Source organism: Raphanus sativus, chromosome 9 (assembly GCF_000801105.2).
Source record: "Raphanus sativus cultivar WK10039 chromosome 9, ASM80110v3, whole genome shotgun sequence".
Taxonomy (NCBI): domain Eukaryota; kingdom Viridiplantae; phylum Streptophyta; class Magnoliopsida; order Brassicales; family Brassicaceae; genus Raphanus; species Raphanus sativus.
In genome coordinates this window covers 2,347,047-2,363,933 of record NC_079519.1, presented here as the reverse complement: position 1 = coordinate 2,363,933, position 16,887 = coordinate 2,347,047, and the positions used below count along the sequence as shown (strand labels likewise).

Here is a 16,887-nt window from a genome sequence, read left to right as displayed (position 1 = left end):
AATCTTAAACCCTAAACCCAAACCATAAATCATAAACCAAGAAATCTAAACTTTAAACCCAAAATTATACCCTAAACTCAAACCATAGACCCTAAACCCAAATCCTATACTCTAAAACCAAACCATAAACCCTAAACCCAAACCGTAGACCCTAAACCCAGACCCTAGACAGTAACCCAAACCATGAACTCTAAATCCAAAATTTAATTCTTAACCTTAAATTTCAAAAGAACAACATCAATATTAATCCAAATATTTAGGGTATAGGGTTTGGATTTTGTATTTACGTTTTGGGTTTAGAGTCTAGGATTTGGGTTTAGGGTATAGGTTTGGGTTTAGAGTTCAGGTTTTTGGGTTTATAATTTATGGTTTGGGTTTAGGGTATATAATTTGGGTTTAAGGTATAGAGTTTGGGTTTATAATTTAGAATTTAGGGTTTAGAATTTGGATTTAGGGTATAGAGTTTGAGTTTATGGATTAGATAGTGATATTGGCATTATTAAAATTGACACTATTTATTTTTTTTAATTATTTTGATTTTTGAAAAAATTATTTAATATTTTTAATCATTAATCTAGTTGACACTTTGATTGGTTATTAGAGAGGTGGTGAATTTGAAGGTTCACCATAGGGGGTGAACCCAAGTCTTGTCCATTAAATATTGACATTATCATTATTAAAAATGATATTATTTATTTTTTTAATTATTTTATCATTAGTCTAGTTGACACTTTGATTGGTTATTAGGGAAGTGGTGAATTTGAAGATTCACCATAGGAGGGTGAACCCAAGTCTTGTCCTTTTTTTTGGTTAAATATGTGAATCTCATTACCAAAGATAATGATACAATGTGATACACTTAGCTTTAGAAGATCAAAGCTTTGGAAGATTTACGCATCTAGGGTAGCTAATCAAAGCATGGGTCTCTGAAGGCCCCCAAAAACGATAAAAAAGGGAACCACAGACATCAAAGGTTTAATCTAACTCAAAGTAAACAATTAAAGCTTATTTAAACTAGATCCCGAGCATCAACAATTCCACATAAATTGGTTCTGATAGGGTTTTTAAATACCTTTCTTTGGAGCTCACTGACGGAGTCGTACATAAGTTGGTTCTGCATAAAAACATATCACATAAACACTCCATTACTTTACTTTGATCAGTAATATGAATCTTATAACAACATAATTTTTTTAAATCTAAAATCAGAAAGTCATACGTTTGAAATTAATTTCTTTAAATATATCTACGAAATTTAATATTTTTAAATGACTAACGAATAAGATAGGCATACAAATATTTGTTCAAGAAATACGAGTGATCATACTTTTCTAGATCGGATGTGCTTAAGAGCAGTGTCAAGCTGCTGCTCCAGATTCTGGAGCTCTTTAGGGCTCATTGCTTGCAAGTCTTCCCCAAGATAGTGCCTGGATTACAATAATTGCAAATTCATTTTTCCGTTAGTTAATTGTATATTGTATCCATGCATTTCAACGTACATTAATCCTACCAGTTCCCTATTTCGTTTGTGCATCTATACATATATATATATATGATGATGCAAGTGTGTACCTCTGGTTTCTCTCCAAAAGCTCAATCTTAGCCTTAAGCCTGTTATACTCCATTGACCAGTTCGTCTGTATCTCAAAAGGTTTAATACAGATATTTCAGCAATACTGGAATAGATATTTATATATAGTGTATGTGTACTTATAGTTAATGAAGAGATATTGATTTACATTGACGTCTGACTCAGGTGCAATAAGCTGTCTCTCGGCGTAAGAGTACCTCTCATAGCGTTCAAGTATCTTCTCCATGCTGTTCATTTCACAGAAGTATGGCTTAGTTTCATATCATCAACCATTTATTATATATATATATATGAGCATATTTATCTATGGAAATCAGTCAAATTATCATCAACGGTACAACAGTACTGGGATAAGCTAGAATTTTCATCATATTTGGGTAATTCTAGCTAGAACTTAAATGATGGATGTTTATTGCCTTTAAACCAAGATTTCCTAGATCAAATCCTGCACAGATCTCTATGATAACAATCAACAACCCAACACCTTTAGCTTAGAGTTCTAATTTCTTTTGAAGTTTGTTATAATTATGTACAGAAAGATCTTGTTAGACATGACAAGTTATTATAAAATATTATAATCTGGTCAAATTATCAATTTACGTAGTTTGTACAGAATAGGGATAAAACTTTTTAAAAGAAAGAACAGCTGTTGTCTGTTGGAGCTAAGTTTGACCGTCGGTAAAAAGCCGAACATAGGATTAAGTTAGTTCTTTTCGTCGATCCCCAGAGGTTAAAGACTCCCTCCTCAGATTTGACATCCTTATTTCCAGGTTATTTTCAAATTGGTAATATTAAGTACTATAACAGAAGCAACTACGTTTAATACTATGGTACTCTAAATTATGAGTCTTAAAACCGACTAAAATTAAACATTTTCTTTCTTAGTTTTGCACATTTTGAAAAACACAGTTGAGAGAATACACGATTCAAAATTGAGTTTAGGGCTGAGAAAAATTCCCTAGCTCAGATATTAAAAATTCATTATTTTCCCTTAATGATAGTCCTTTCGCAAAATCGTTAAATGCAAAAAGCAACATATAATTTAGTCTTTGAGGTCAATTTCCTAGCTAAGATCAAGTGAAATTTAATATTTAACTTCTTCTTTTTCGCTTTAATGCAAAACTAAATTTGAACTTTTATTTTTGAAAGGCATAGCTAGGAGATCAAAACAATTCATGATGAGTTTAGGGCTTAAAACCCCTAGCTCATAAATTAAACATTCATCCTTCCATTGCTCTCAGTTAAGAAGAAATGATGCATACAAACATGTGTATCCAGGTCAAAAGTACATTATTAGATAGTGTTCTAGGGCTAATATTCACTCCAAGCCCTAAAGTTTAGATTTTTAATTAGTAAAATACAAAGTAATAGACATTTTTTGACAGCAATTAAGGGATCGAGTAAAGAACCAAATCAAGTAGTGAACTTAAGAACAACATGAGGCAATTTTAGTAATTTAAGATATTTTTGTTGCTTAAATGAGAAAGTTACCAAGAATCAGTGGAGTATTCAAAGAGTTTCCCCTTATGGGAGAAGACAACAAGGGCAACTTCAGCATCACAGAGAACAGAGATCTCATGAGCTTTCTTGAAAAGACCAGCTCTTCTTTTGGAGAATGTCACTTGTCTATTGATCTTGTTCTCTATCCTCTTCAGTTGAACCCTACCCCTTCCCATTTTGATCCCTTTTTTAAGAAACTATTTCTTCTAAAAGAACCAAACAAAACAAGAAACTACGAGAAGAGAGATAAAGAAGAGCCCAGGCTTTGGTATGATCCAATTAGGAAAGTTTTCTTTATTTCCTTTATAATAAGACTTGTGTTTGAGTCTCGGGATCTTTCTTTATTTCTCTCTTTATTTATGGAGAGATTTAGGTAAGAGCGGTTTTAGGGAAAAGCTAACACTGGTTTTTCTTGTTTACAAAAACCAGAGTGGTTTTATTTGTGTCGACTTCTCATTGGCGCATATGTACTAGTCTCGGGTCCACGTTTTCTAGATTGAAAATATGTATATATTTTAATTTATTATCGACGTCTCGTGAAGAGAGAAGTAACATTGTACGGACCACTGGGCCTTCCCAAGTGTCACCTTCGCTTTGCATTGACGGCGGAGATTTCTCTTTAGATATACGAAACAAAATCTGGACGAGCAAATATATCTACTCAATTTTTCTCTAGTTGAATACTTGAATTTAGCTATTGTGAATTGTTGTTTTATTAATTTTATTTTATTTTATAATTAATGTGCAGCGGTAACAGTAAAGTGTAAATAGACCCCTCTTTTTTGGCAATAGATGTTTTTGGTAGAGTTGAGAACCAAATGACAATTGTGTAATGTATTGCGTTCACGAATTTATACGCAGGATTTAAGGAAAAGTGGGTCGAAGAATAATGACTTTAAGTATTCAAGCCCACGAAAGTTTATTTAGTGAAGCATTGTATAATATGTGCGGTGTAGTTCTAGTTAATTAAGCTGTATGTTCTACTATAGATTATCTAGAATTACACTTTACTGACAAAATTAGTTTCAAAATTTTATTAGGCTAATCATTAAGTGTACAAGTTATAAGTTATAACCTACGATGCAAACGCAAATAATTTTACGTTTCATCTATCCGGTTATTATTCAAGTAACAAAAGCTTTGTGTATCTTCCAAAACATGATGTTTCAAACAAATATTACTTCTCTAAATCTGGTGACCAACGATCGTTTCGAATATGATTTCAATTGTTTCAAATGTCAATTTATTCATGAAACAATCATATCCTATAAAATATAAACTGTTTAAAACTGGGTTAAAAAGGAAAATAATTGACAGCAAAAACAACCCTAAAATAAATTAAGAATGAAGCCCCCCACATATCTGTCTGTTTTAGGCCTTTGATTGTAAAGATATATTAGAATTTCATACACATACTTGTAAGAAAGTTATAACAAACAAATACGTTTACCTGATATCAAAATACTTTACTTGAAGGTAGTATATCAAACTTTGTAGATTCATATTTTTTTCCTTTTTTCATAGCAGATACATAAAATCAGGTATGCTATATATGATCATATATACAGAAATCATCGTAGTTATAAACCAAATTTAATCATGTACGTCTTGAGTTTCGAAGTGATGCACGAGTTACAAGAAAGAGAGTATATAGAGCCTCATTTGATGATAGTATATATATATACCATATATGTGAATGATATATATGTATATGGAGAATGAGAAAAAGTAGTAAGCAACAAAAGGAAAAGTAGAAACATAGCAAATTGAGCAAAACTAAAAGAATCTAAGCTCGTGGCCTAAGGACAACATCGCAATTCTACCCATTATCTTCTCCTTTCTTTGCATCTCCACCCTTCTTTTCTCCCATTTAGTCACTTTCTACTCTTTTTCAGTTCATAATGTATACCATACCACATTACATATATACATTATCTCCACTAAACCGTATCTTCGACTCCAAATACATATAAACAATTAGTTTTCATCGGAAAAAGGTAATGTATATCTTCAAAGTTCTAAATATTAGTCATACATTCGAAGTAGTTTTGAATGACATAACGCATAAACCGTAATAGTAGTTATAAATCGGATCCCAAGAATTGTCACCGATGAATGATACTTGTATTCACGAGAGTTGTGAGGTTGCTTTGTATCTTCTAGATTTCAGGAAATGGTTCGGCGAAGTATAGGATCTTTTCATTCATGTTAATTCCCGATCTTGTAAAAATACGTTAATTTTAGCCTTAGGTAATTGTACTTAGTACTCAAATCTTTACACGAATTAGTTTCAAATTAAGAGTTCTTAAAATAATGTGAAACCTTATATACAGTTAATTCAATTATATAGACCGGACAATGATCATAAGAAGGGGGGAAGAATGACGTAGGAACTCAAAATGTCAAGAAGAAATGAATGAAGAAGAAATGAATGAAGAACAAAGCTGTCTTAGTTAGGTCTCTATCAAAGAGCAAGTTGGGGTTCTATCCAGCCACATCAAATGTTCCAATTAATGTACACATCATTAGCTTTTAGCCCCACCATCTATGTATACATATGTATATGTATCTTCTTCTTTTTTATATAATCCGGGACATACGGCTGACCGATACCTAATTGACTAATCTTTTGGAACATATCCGCTAATGCCAAATAGATCCGGTTGTTGACTGTGAAAATTAAATGTTCATATTGTCTTACCACATAAGCAGGTAAATCTGAGTGCGGTAGATTTTAAATCCGAAGTGACTAACACATTTTTTAAATCCATTGTACCACTCAACTTGGTTATATGCATCTTTTTAAGTTCTAAGTTCTAAAAATAAAAACTTAAAAAAACCTTAAACTTTTTCCCAAAGAACCGATGTTAGTGTTATCTCAGACTTTATTTTAATATATAACTTATGAAATCTCTTTTTTTTGCCAAAATGTGAATATCATATAAATATGAGATGGGTTTGTAAACTTTACAAAAGGGAAAAAAAACTATGTTAGGTTAACCTTGGCAAAAAATAAACAAGGTCAAGCTAACAGCAAAATTTTGATTAAAGAATGAAAGCTACTCATATCTGAGCCATTCCTGCATCGTGTGCTGGAACAGAGCAGTTTTCTTCCTTCTTCCTAGAATGGCATCCCTGGTGAGACGGTCAATCTTCTTGAAGATGGAGAGCGGTGTCTGGGTTTTGTTGTCATGGAGGCGCTTGTTTCTTTCGGTCCAGAGGCAGGAGATCGTGGCTTGGGCAGTGATACGCTTTAGCGGTAAGCTTGCCACCATGTCCCGAAGCCTCATCCACTCCGATAGGGCATTCCAAGAATGGAACTCTCTGTGAGAGTAGCCTAATCTGTGCAGCACAAAGCTCCAGACTTATTTCACATCGAAGAAATAAATGGTCTCTGCTCTCATCCACTAAGCTGCATAGGCAACAAGCGGAGGGGATGTTCATACCCCAACTGACCAGTCTAGCTCTTGTAGGGAGTCGATCTTGATAAGCGACCCAGGTAGTAAAGGCATGCCGAGGGATGTGACCTCTGAACCAAATGTTTTGTGTCCAGTGCTGTTCAGAGGCCCTGTTCCTTAGCTGGTTCCAGGTCTTACTAGTAGAGAACTCCTGCAACTCATTACCACCCGTTTCCCACACATAAGAATCATCCGTAGTGTAACATCCCTATCCCGGGCCCAATATTTTTCCAATGGGAACGGACTTCTCTATGGCCCGATTGCCTAAAAACTTAGGTCTCCTCCTCCCTTCCCTATAAAAAGAGTTGCAGCCTCCTTCTTCTCTCCATCAGAAACAGAAGCGAAGCTCTGCAGAGATTCCCGGAGACTGGAAGCCCTAACCGTCAACCTCTTTTCCCTGCGCCGCCGTCTCTCTCTTCTCTCCTTTCTCTCTCTCCACGCGTCTCTCTCTCGCTGTCCGCCTTCTCTCTCCTCGGCGAGCAATCGTGGTGGTGCTGGTGGTGTAGCTGATCGGTGGTGGTGATCGGATCTGATCTCGTTTCCCTTGTCTCTTATTCCAGATCCATGGCCTAGGTGTGGTTTTGTGAGACACTTATAGTACGATTCAGGAGATTCTAGGCTGCGAGTCATGGCTCTTTGGATAGATCTCGTTTCAAAGAATCTGTAGTAGTAAACGGAATCGAGATCGGAGTTGTACAGCAAAAGTTGTAGACGTTGCTTCTTGGCCAAGAATAAGCTTAAGCTGTAGCGATGCAGATACAGTTCCGATCAGTTTCAGCGTAAAGACCAAACGGCCGACCTAAACGAAAGCTTACAATCTGGAAATTTATAAGTAAGTAGTTGATTCTTTTATCTATCATCTCCAACAAGCGGATCGTCATTTAGAGTTATTATCTGAGAATTATGCATGTTTTCGTGAGAGGTGTTGGTGCAGTCTGCGTTCGTGATCCGTCTAGGTGTGAAGCCATTTTGGTTAATCAAATGGTATCCGATCGGAGTAAAATCTATGGACAGAGGACATTTAGCACTACATTCTGACCGGACGGATTGAAAAGTTAACGAGTTGCTGTTTTAGAGCCGTCAAGATCCATTCTGTGTTTTCTCAGATTTCTTCAGAACCCGTGGCAAAGGTGAGGTGATCCGAACCCAGTCTCTCTCAAGTTTTTTATATTATTCTTGTTGGATCTAGATCTGGATAGTCCTTGTTTGTGAGTTAAGTTGGTAGATCATGATGAATATTCGGTTGATAGATGCATGATTCATATTGCATAAGAACCTTCACACTGCTTAAAAGGGACATTAATGGACTGCCTTGTGTTGATGTGGCTATTATTGTGATGACTGAGTGTGTGCTTGTTTGGTCCCATGTGATGGTAGTGATTCCTTAGCATCTTGTCTAGTGGTTGTTCATATTACTTTGGTGCTAAGTGACTTGTGTGGGACACCGATAACGGGTGGCGTCTTGAGTATGAGTATGAATAAGAGTCTAAGTGTAAGTGAATGTGTAAGTGAAAGAAGAAGTGTAAGTATGATTAAGAGAATGAGAAAGTGGAAGTGTCATTGAATCTTGTTTGTAGTCCTGCTTGGACCACCGAGAACGGGTGGGCGTCTAGGGTCTAGGACCCGTGGGACAGTAGCCTAACAAGAGGTACCCACGGGAAGTGTTGTGATGTGAAAGGAACCGCGCGAGGGCGGGATATAAATAAGCAAGTGTAGTGGCGCCTTAGGATCGAGTCAAGCCGAGAAGTGGCTGTGCAAGGCTATGAATGGCCGGAGGGCAGACAGAGCCAGTGGGCCAACGTGCTGCAATCCGGGTAGCCTCTAGGAAGCTGGGCGGGTACGGATGCTCGAAAGAGGCACCGCCCAGGATAGACCGGAACGCGTAGGGACATCCGTAAACGGTCATAGGTCCTTTTCTTGAAGTTAGGTCAGTTGTGTTTGTCAAGTCAGTCTAATCTATTATGGAGTGTTGTGTAGTAATGACTGAGTTCGTTCTATTGATTGACAGCTAGGTTGCTAGAATTGATGTTGCTTTGAAATATTTTATGATGTCTTGATGATTGTAGTGGCTAGTCAGTCCTGATTCCCGCATAGAGTAATGTAGAGTGTCTTGCGGGCAGGCTGGTCTAGAGTCACTTCACTGAGTAACCCAATACTCAGACCCTTTCCCTTTCCATTTTCCTGTGCGCAGGACTGTAAGTAGAAGTGTATGGATACGGGTGGATCGGAATTTCAAAGAAAGTATTGCGATCGTCGACTCATGGGACCAGTAACTGGCATGGCGGGTTGCCTATAAGGGTATACATGTGTCTATAGCTCCCTTTCGATAACCCCGGTCGATCCCCGGGGGATAGGGATGCTACACGTAGCACTTATGAAATCTTTTCTCAGTTTTTTTTTGTTCTGTTGCTGAAACAACTTTTGCTTAAACATTGAAACATTTTTATCTACTTTACGAAATCGAAAATAATTATAGATGACAGGAGTACATATGAATATGATGTATACACAGCAGCTAGCATTATGTTGATGCTATCTTTCAACAACCACGTTCAGATCTCTCTTTCTCTGTATACATTCATAAATAAATATATATATCTTAAGAACTAGAAATGAAGCAAGAAGGCACTGCACGTAAGTGTTAGGTAGCAAAAAGTATTAGAGTTTTCAGTTACTCTTGTTTCTCAATGTTACAAAAGAACATAGTAATATCCAGGAGCGTGAGCTTTGTTTGTATTAATGAGGTTTTGGATGTCGGACAAAAATAAATAAAAAAGCTTTCCCATAAAACTGCCGGTTAAGTTAGAAATTATTTTCCAATTTCTTCAAAGGCCTATTAGCTCGGTTGGTTAGAGCGTTGTGCTAATAACGCGAAGGTCACAGGTTCGAAACCTGTATAGGCCATTTACCTTTTTACTTTTGACAAAGCTGTGCAAGTCCATTTATTGTTCCATTTTTGACAAAGCTGTGTAAGCCCATTATATTTCCATCCCTCTCATCAGTCTTATGGTCTTCTTCCGCCCACGCCAAAGTTAATTAAATATATCGATAGAACCCATCCATGTCTAGAGTGTTAAAGGAATAGTAAAAAAAATTCTGAAATTTTTTTTTAGCGAATTTTCGTGAAAGTTCTCGTTCAAATAGTAAGAAGACACTGTAGTTTCTTCCTTTTTATTAGGATAGATTGGTTAAATACTGGTTAGTTTGGTTAATGTTAAACCGGTGTTATGAGTTTCCTTTTGCTTATTCACCGTATATATACAACTTTGTACAGTTTGGTTTGATTCATTCAATACAATCATCAATATTTCAATATGGTATCAGAGCGTAACAAACTTTTCCGCCATTTTTCTTGAATTCGCGAGCTTCGTTTCATCATGAGTGCTCCGATCTCTTTCATCGTCGAATCCTTCATCTCTCTCTTGATTCAGCTACTCGATTTCATTTCATCTCTTTCATCTCGTTCTCTGCCATTGTTGCCGTTGTAGAGCTTCGATCTTTTTTCCCTGAGATCTGAGCTTTTTCGTCTTTGTTCTTGGTGATCGTTGCGTTTCGATTATCCTATTTGAGCTTCGATCTCCGTTTCGTTGCGATTTGCAGCCTCGTTCTCGTTTGTTTGATTCGATCTCAAGTGACAGCTTCTCTCGTCTTCACTAATGGATCCGAATCATTCTTCTTCTGCTCCGGTGGTTCCGAATCGTCCTCCGATCGATCAATATGAGAATCCCTATTATCTTCACAACTCTGATCATGCTGGACTTGCTCTCGTCACCGATCGTCTTACAACGGGAGCTGATTTTCATGCTTGGCGTCGTTCTGTACGGATGGCTCTCAACGTCAGAAACAAACTTGGCTTCATTGATGGTACAATCTTGAAACCTCCTGATAATCATAGAGATTCTGGTGCTTGGTCAAGAGGCAACGATATGGTCTCTACTTGGTTAATGAATTCGGTTTCAAAGAAGATAGGTCAGAGTTTGCTTTTCATGTCTAGCGCTGAGAGTATGTGGAAGAATCTCATGTGTAGATTCAAACAAGATGATGCTCCGAGAATCTTTGAGATAGAACAAAAGTTAAGCAATATACAGCAAGGATCTCTTGACATTAGTACCTATTTTACAGAGCTTGTTACTCTGTGGGAAGAGTATCAAAACTATGTTGATCTCCCCGTCTGTACATGTGGAAAATGTGAATGTCATGCAGCTGTTTCATGGGATAAACTTCAGCAGAAGAGCCGAGTTATGAAATTTCTGATGGGATTGAATGAAGCATATGATTCTACTCGTCGTCATATTCTCATGTTGAAACCTATTCCCTCTCTTGAAGAAGTTTTCAACATGGTAACTCAAGATGAACGACAGAAGAACATCAAGCCACCTACGAAAGTTGATAATGTGGTTTTTCAGAACTCTGTTTCTGACTCTGAGGTGTATAAAGGTCCTTCTGAGAATATGGCTTATGCTGCTGTTAACAATAACTACAGAGGTCGACCTCGTCCTATCTGTACTCATTGTGGACAAGCAGGTCACATTGTTCAGAAATGTTTCAAGATCCATGGATATCCTCCTGGACATCGATATCATAATGCCAATTCTCAGCGATCACCTGCTCAAGCTGGTTCTTATTCTCAGAGACCTTCTTCTCAGAATCCCTCAAATCAATCTGCTGGTGGATCTTATTCGAAGAACAACACTGCTGCAAACGTTACTGTTGCTTCTTCTTCAGCTCCTCCACCATCTACTTTGGATTTGAGTTCCTTCCGTCCTGATCAAGTACAACATTTGATTCAACAGCTTCAGTCTCATGCGAGAGTTTCAGACTCTGTTCCTTCACATTCACTTGCTCAGTCTTCTATCACAGATAAGGGTGTCATGGCTGTTCAATCTTCTAGTGGTACAATTCCTTTTCCTTCAACTAGCCTTCGTTATGAAAATTACTCTCTCACTTTTCAACATCAAACTTTAGCCTCTCTTTCTGATCATTTACCGATGGGTTCCTGGATAATTGATAGTGGAGCTACCACACATGTTTGTTATGACCTGACCTTGTTTAGTTCAGTTACCACGGTTGCATGGGTCACGGTCTCATTACCAAATGGAACTAGAGAACCCATCACTCATACTGGCACTGTGCATTTATCTGATTCTTTAATTCTTCATGATGTTCTTCATGTTCCATCTTTTCGCTTTAATCTCCTAAGTGTTAGTAGCTTGTTACATCGTGATCATCACTCTGCTCATTTTTTCTTTGACTCTTGTTACATTCAGGCGCATACTCAGGACTTGATGATTGGTAGAGGTTCTTTAATTCGCAATCTTTACATACTGGACACTCAACTAGCTTCATCTTCTTCGTCTGTGAGCTTCTGTGGATCCTTGAAGGTTGATGGCTCTCTTTGGCATCACCGCCTTGGACATCCATCATCTGCCAAGTTACAGCATTTGTCTCCTCATATTCATATAGATAAGTCTACTCATTTAGAATCTTTCCATTGTCCTGTATGTCCTCTTGCAAAACAGAAAAGACTTCCATTTCCGAGTCATAATAACATGTCTAGTGCTCCATTTGATCTTGTTCATATGGATGTTTGGGGTCCGTTTGCTGTTGAGTCTGTAGAGGGTTGTTAATCTTGTTCGCACTCAATACAAAGCAAATATCAAGATGATTCGAAGTGATAATGCACCTGAACTTGCCTTTTCTAATTTGATTCGTGCTAATGGCATCTTGCATCAGTTTTCTTGTGCTTATACTCCTCAACAGAACTCTGTTGTTGAGAGAAAGCATCAACACCTGTTAAATGTTGCTCACGCTTTAATGTTTCAATCTTCTATGCCTTTAGAGTATTGGAGTGACTGCATATTGACTGCTGTTTTCTTAATCAATCGTACTCCATCTTTACTGTTAAACAAGATCAGTCCGTATGAGAAGTTAACCGGAAAGCAACCTGATTATAACTTTCTTCGTTCTTTTGGTTGCTTATGCTATGTTTCTACTCATGATAAAGATAGGCACAAGTTTACTCCTCGTGCTCGATCATGTGTTTTCATGGGATATTCATCTGGTTTCAAAGGCTATAAAGTTCTTGACTTCGAGACTCGTGTTATCTCTGTTTCCCGCAATGTTATCTTTCATGAATTAGAATATCCTTTCGCTAAGATTGAGTCGGATTTACATACTGATGATATTTTCTCAAAGTCCATCCTTCCTATGTTTGTTCATGTTGCTATTGATACTTTTGTTCCTGTGCATAATCATTCATCATCTTCATCTGCATCTCTGGTTCCTACTTCGGTTCCTGAGACTGTGCCTACTGCATCAGCGGTACCTGTCTTAAACAATGCCAGGCCACGACGACAAGGTAAGGCTCCTAGCTATCTCCAGGACTATCATTGTTCCCTTGTTTCTATGGAAAAAGCCCTTTCACCTCTTTTCACTCCTCATCTCATTTGTGCTTCTCTTGAAACATATTCTACTCCTCGTCATCCTCTTTCCTCTGTTCTATCTTACGACAAGCTCAAACCTTCTTTCAAAAATGCTGTTCTTACTTGTTCCCTTGAAACTGCTCCCACTTCTTTTAAGCAAGCCATCAAATCTGTGATATGGACGAAAGCAATGAATGTGGAGTTTCAAGGTATGGCTCTCAATAAGACTTTTTCTGTTGTTTCACTACCTCCGGGTAAGAATGTTGTGGGATGTCGTTGGATATATACTATCAAATATAATGCTGATGGTTCTGTTGAACGTCCTAAAGCACGTTTGGTTGCTAAAGGTTATACTCAGCAGGAAGGTCTGGACTTCACAGACACATTCTCCCCTGTTGCGAAGATGACGAGTGTGAAACTTCTTCTTGCCTTGGCTGCTAATCATGGTTGGTCAGCTTCTCAAATGGATGTTACTAATGCTTTTCTGCATAGTGACTTGGATGAAGAGATATATATGAGTTTGCCATTGGGTTATACGCCTGCTCCTGGTGAAGTATTGCCGCCTAATCCTGTCTGTAAACTGCATAAGTCTCTCTACGGACTCAAGCAAGCGTCTCGCCAATGGTACAACTGTTTCTAATCTGTCCTTATTGCTGATGGTTTCTCTCCTTCTCCTGGTGATCATTCACTCTTTGTCAAGCTCACTGGCAGTTCATTCATTGCTCTTCTCGTCTACGTTGACGACATTCTTATTGTGAGTAATGATGATCTTGCGGTATCTGCTGTCAAAGAGGTTCTCCATGGTGCTTTCAAGATCAAGGATCTTGGTCCAGCTCGATTCTTTTTGGGATTGGAGATTGCTCGTAACAACACTGGTATCGCTGTTTCACAACGCAAATATGCTCTAGACCTTCTCGCTGATACTGGCTTCTTGGCATCTAAACCATGTGCTGTTCCGATGGATCCTTCCATTCCTCTGAGCAAGGATACTGGTGTTCTTCTGGATGATGCTACTCCGTATCGAGAACTCATTGGTCGACTTCTCTATCTGACTATTACACGTCCAGATATTACGTTTGCCGTGCATCGTCTCAGTCAATATCTTTCTGCTCCTACGGATGTTCATATGCAGTCTGCTCATCGGATTCTTCGTTACTTGAAGTCGAATCCAGGTCAAGGCTTGTTCTTTGCTTCTGACTCTGAGACTTGCTTGAATGCATTTGTAGATGCAGACTGGGCTACTTGCCCTGATACACGTCGCTCTGTTACGGGTTTCTGCATTTATCTTGGCAAGTCTCTTATCAGCTGGAAGAGCAAGAAGCAGCAAACCGTCAGTCGTAGCAGCACGGAAGCGGAATACAGAGGCATGGCGGTTGTCACATGTGAACTTATATGGCTTCAACAACTTCTCAAAGACTTGAAGATCAATGTTCAGCACACTGCTAAGCTCTTCTGTGATAACAAGTCAGCTATTCACATTGCTACTAATCCTGTCTTCCATGAACGCACCAAACACATCGAGATAGACTGTCACACAATCCGGGATCAGGTCAAGCGAGGATTCATCAAGTTGATTCACGTTTCTACTAAGTTTCAACATGCTGATATCCTCACAAAGCCTCTTCAGCCGGGTCCTTTTCACTCTATCCTTTCTCTTATGTCACTTTCAAGCCTCTTCTCACCAGCTCCACCTTCCACTTCCACGCCTGTTTTGACTTCAGAGGCTTGAGGGGGGTGTATTAGGATAGATTGGTTAAATACCGGTTAGTTTGGTTAATGTTAAACCGGTGTTATGAGTTTCCTTTTGCTTATTCACCGTATATATACAACTTTGTACAGTTTGGTTTGATTCATTCAATACAATCATCAATATTTCAATACTTTTTAACCCCCACATACTGTAGTAACTTCAAATTCACAATATTTCCGTTTTATTCAAAAACGATATGAAAAGGAATGAGAAAATGTGGTAAAAATATAAAAGACAGTGCGCGTCAAATCTTGAAAATGGGATGGATAGTGTGGTGGTTCTTTTGTTTTCGTGGCCGAAGGAAAAAAAATTTCTAACAATAATCAAAAAGACTAAAGAGACAAAGCCAATCTGGTAACGTAGTTCAAGTTTTTTCAAAAAAAAAAAAAAAAAAAACGTAGTTCAAGCCACTCCTTTCATACCTTTTGGTGATTGATTAATTACATGCTGATCTTATCCTCTTCAATTACACATGGGAGAGATTATGGACAACTCCCCAGTCTTAAAAAAAAGAACAGCACACATGGCCTATGGGCTCTCTCATCAAATATCTCGATAGCCAGTCCCTTTTTTTATCGATAGCCAGTCCCTTTTGTTTTTGCTGATAGTCTGATACCCTTTTTGGACTGGACATGATAGTCTGATACCCTTTAGATCATGAAATGAAACTAGACTTTGGAGTTGAATCGAGTATTTTTAGATTTTGTTCACAAATTGATAATAAGTTTGTTCACAAAAAAAAGTTTGTTTGACACCATACAACAATAATAAAATTTTATTTTATTTATATAGATTTGTTAAAGCTAAAAGGTGATAGTATTATTATAAGTATGATTAGCACGACCGAAAAAGACCATATCAAAGCCTGAAAATTACATGATCGACTGAAGTTTGGGGACAAAACCGGTTTCACTTTGGGTGATTACATATTTCGGCATATAACGGTATTAAAAAGTGGTAGTATTGGTATTGTAACTATAAACAAATCTGGTTTTAGATTAAAAATCATAAAACCTCAACTATAAACGGATTGGCGGATGTAGCATGAATTTTTGAAAGGGTAAATCACACATAAATATAAAAATTAAAAGTTAAAATGTAATTTTTAATAGGAGAAAATAGCTAAAATTTAGGTATATACTCTATAAAGAATTTGAAAATTTCATGGAAGCAAGTGCCACCTTCCTTGTTCACATCCGCCACTGTAAAAACGCCAATACGAATTTAAAGACATCAAAATCTTATAGTTAGTAACTTATGGACAATTTTTTGTTATCATAATTAAGTGGCCAACTACATAAAATGATATTTATAGATATGTTACATATGTAGAAGATTGTAGAAAATATTTCATTATTTCTGATCAATCTCACAGTTCCTATGGTTTCTTACTATTAATACTGTAATATTTTCTTGTTGTTATTTAAGGTTTTATCTGGAATTTAGAAGATTTCCAATTTCGGTCTACTTTGTATTTTAAAATGGAGTTTGTAGTAAAATCTTCTCTAGTCACACTTATTTTTGTTTCATAACAGAGTAAAAATTAGATTAAACTGAAAAAGTTAATGTATAAATAAAAAAATGGAAGACATTTTGATTCGCCAAACTTTTACTTAAAATTATTCAAGAGAAAAAACAGTTTAAATTTTGTTAAAATGTCACTTGTCATTCACAGAATTTGTCAATTGATTTTTTTTTATAGTATAAAAGATATATAATGTTGAGAGTAACCCTAAGAATGCTTTCCAACTTTTTTTGTTAACTTGTTAGGTCTGGATCAACCGCAGAGTTTCTAAACGAAGAAGAGTTATAACTGATGATTCTAGCTGCTAAAAATACTCAGATCAAGTAAATTAGAAGCTTGGAACTAATACATACGTGAATTACCACTTGTAAACAACTTAGTTATCAAAGTAAGAAGAGTCCTCGGGAAGAGGTTTAACCATTGATTCTAAACTGAATCCTGTGTGTATGATAATGATAGTATGAGAGAGGGATTATGAGCTAAAAGGCTTGGAACTTTCTCGTTACTCAAAAAATTCATCTGTGACAGTATGAATGAAAATTGTGGAAGGTGGAAAATGGTGGCCAGTCTGTCAAAGCCCACCATACTGTGTTGTCTCGAAAAGAAGGCATTGTTGTTTGTCATAGTTCGAAGAGTTTTCA

The 16,887-nt window shown here is 37.1% G+C and overlaps 2 protein-coding genes and 1 non-coding gene across 3 annotated transcripts; 2 read left to right on the top strand and 1 right to left on the bottom strand.

The window, feature by feature from the left end:
- Positions 1 to 1,072: 1,072 nt before the first annotated feature.
- On the bottom strand, positions 1,073 to 3,435 carry LOC130499796 (floral homeotic protein APETALA 1 C; the record flags this gene model as incomplete). Its single annotated transcript, XM_056994206.1, is given in 5 exon segments — positions 1,073 to 1,114; positions 1,328 to 1,427; positions 1,573 to 1,637; positions 1,740 to 1,818; positions 3,083 to 3,435. Coding segments are annotated over 5 exon segments (471 nt in total), but the record flags the coding sequence as incomplete, so codon positions are not given.
- A 5,944-nt stretch (positions 3,436 to 9,379) lies between these two features.
- On the top strand, positions 9,380 to 9,453 carry TRNAI-AAU (transfer RNA isoleucine (anticodon AAU)). The gene has a single exon. It is a non-coding gene; the product is annotated as a tRNA-Ile (tRNA).
- Positions 9,454 to 10,205: 752 nt separating this feature from the next.
- Positions 10,206 to 12,176, top strand: LOC108824502 (uncharacterized). Its single transcript, XM_018597938.1, has one exon. The coding sequence runs from the start codon at positions 10,206 to 10,208 to the stop codon at positions 12,174 to 12,176; it is 1,971 nt and encodes a 656-aa protein (XP_018453440.1).
- The last annotated feature ends 4,711 nt before the right edge of the window (positions 12,177 to 16,887 follow it).

What these genes read in the sequence shown, in the direction of transcription:
- LOC108824502 (XM_018597938.1), top strand. Translation starts at nt 10,206, where the DNA reads ATGGATCCGAATCATTCTTCTTCTGCTCCGGTGGTTCCGAATCGTCCT.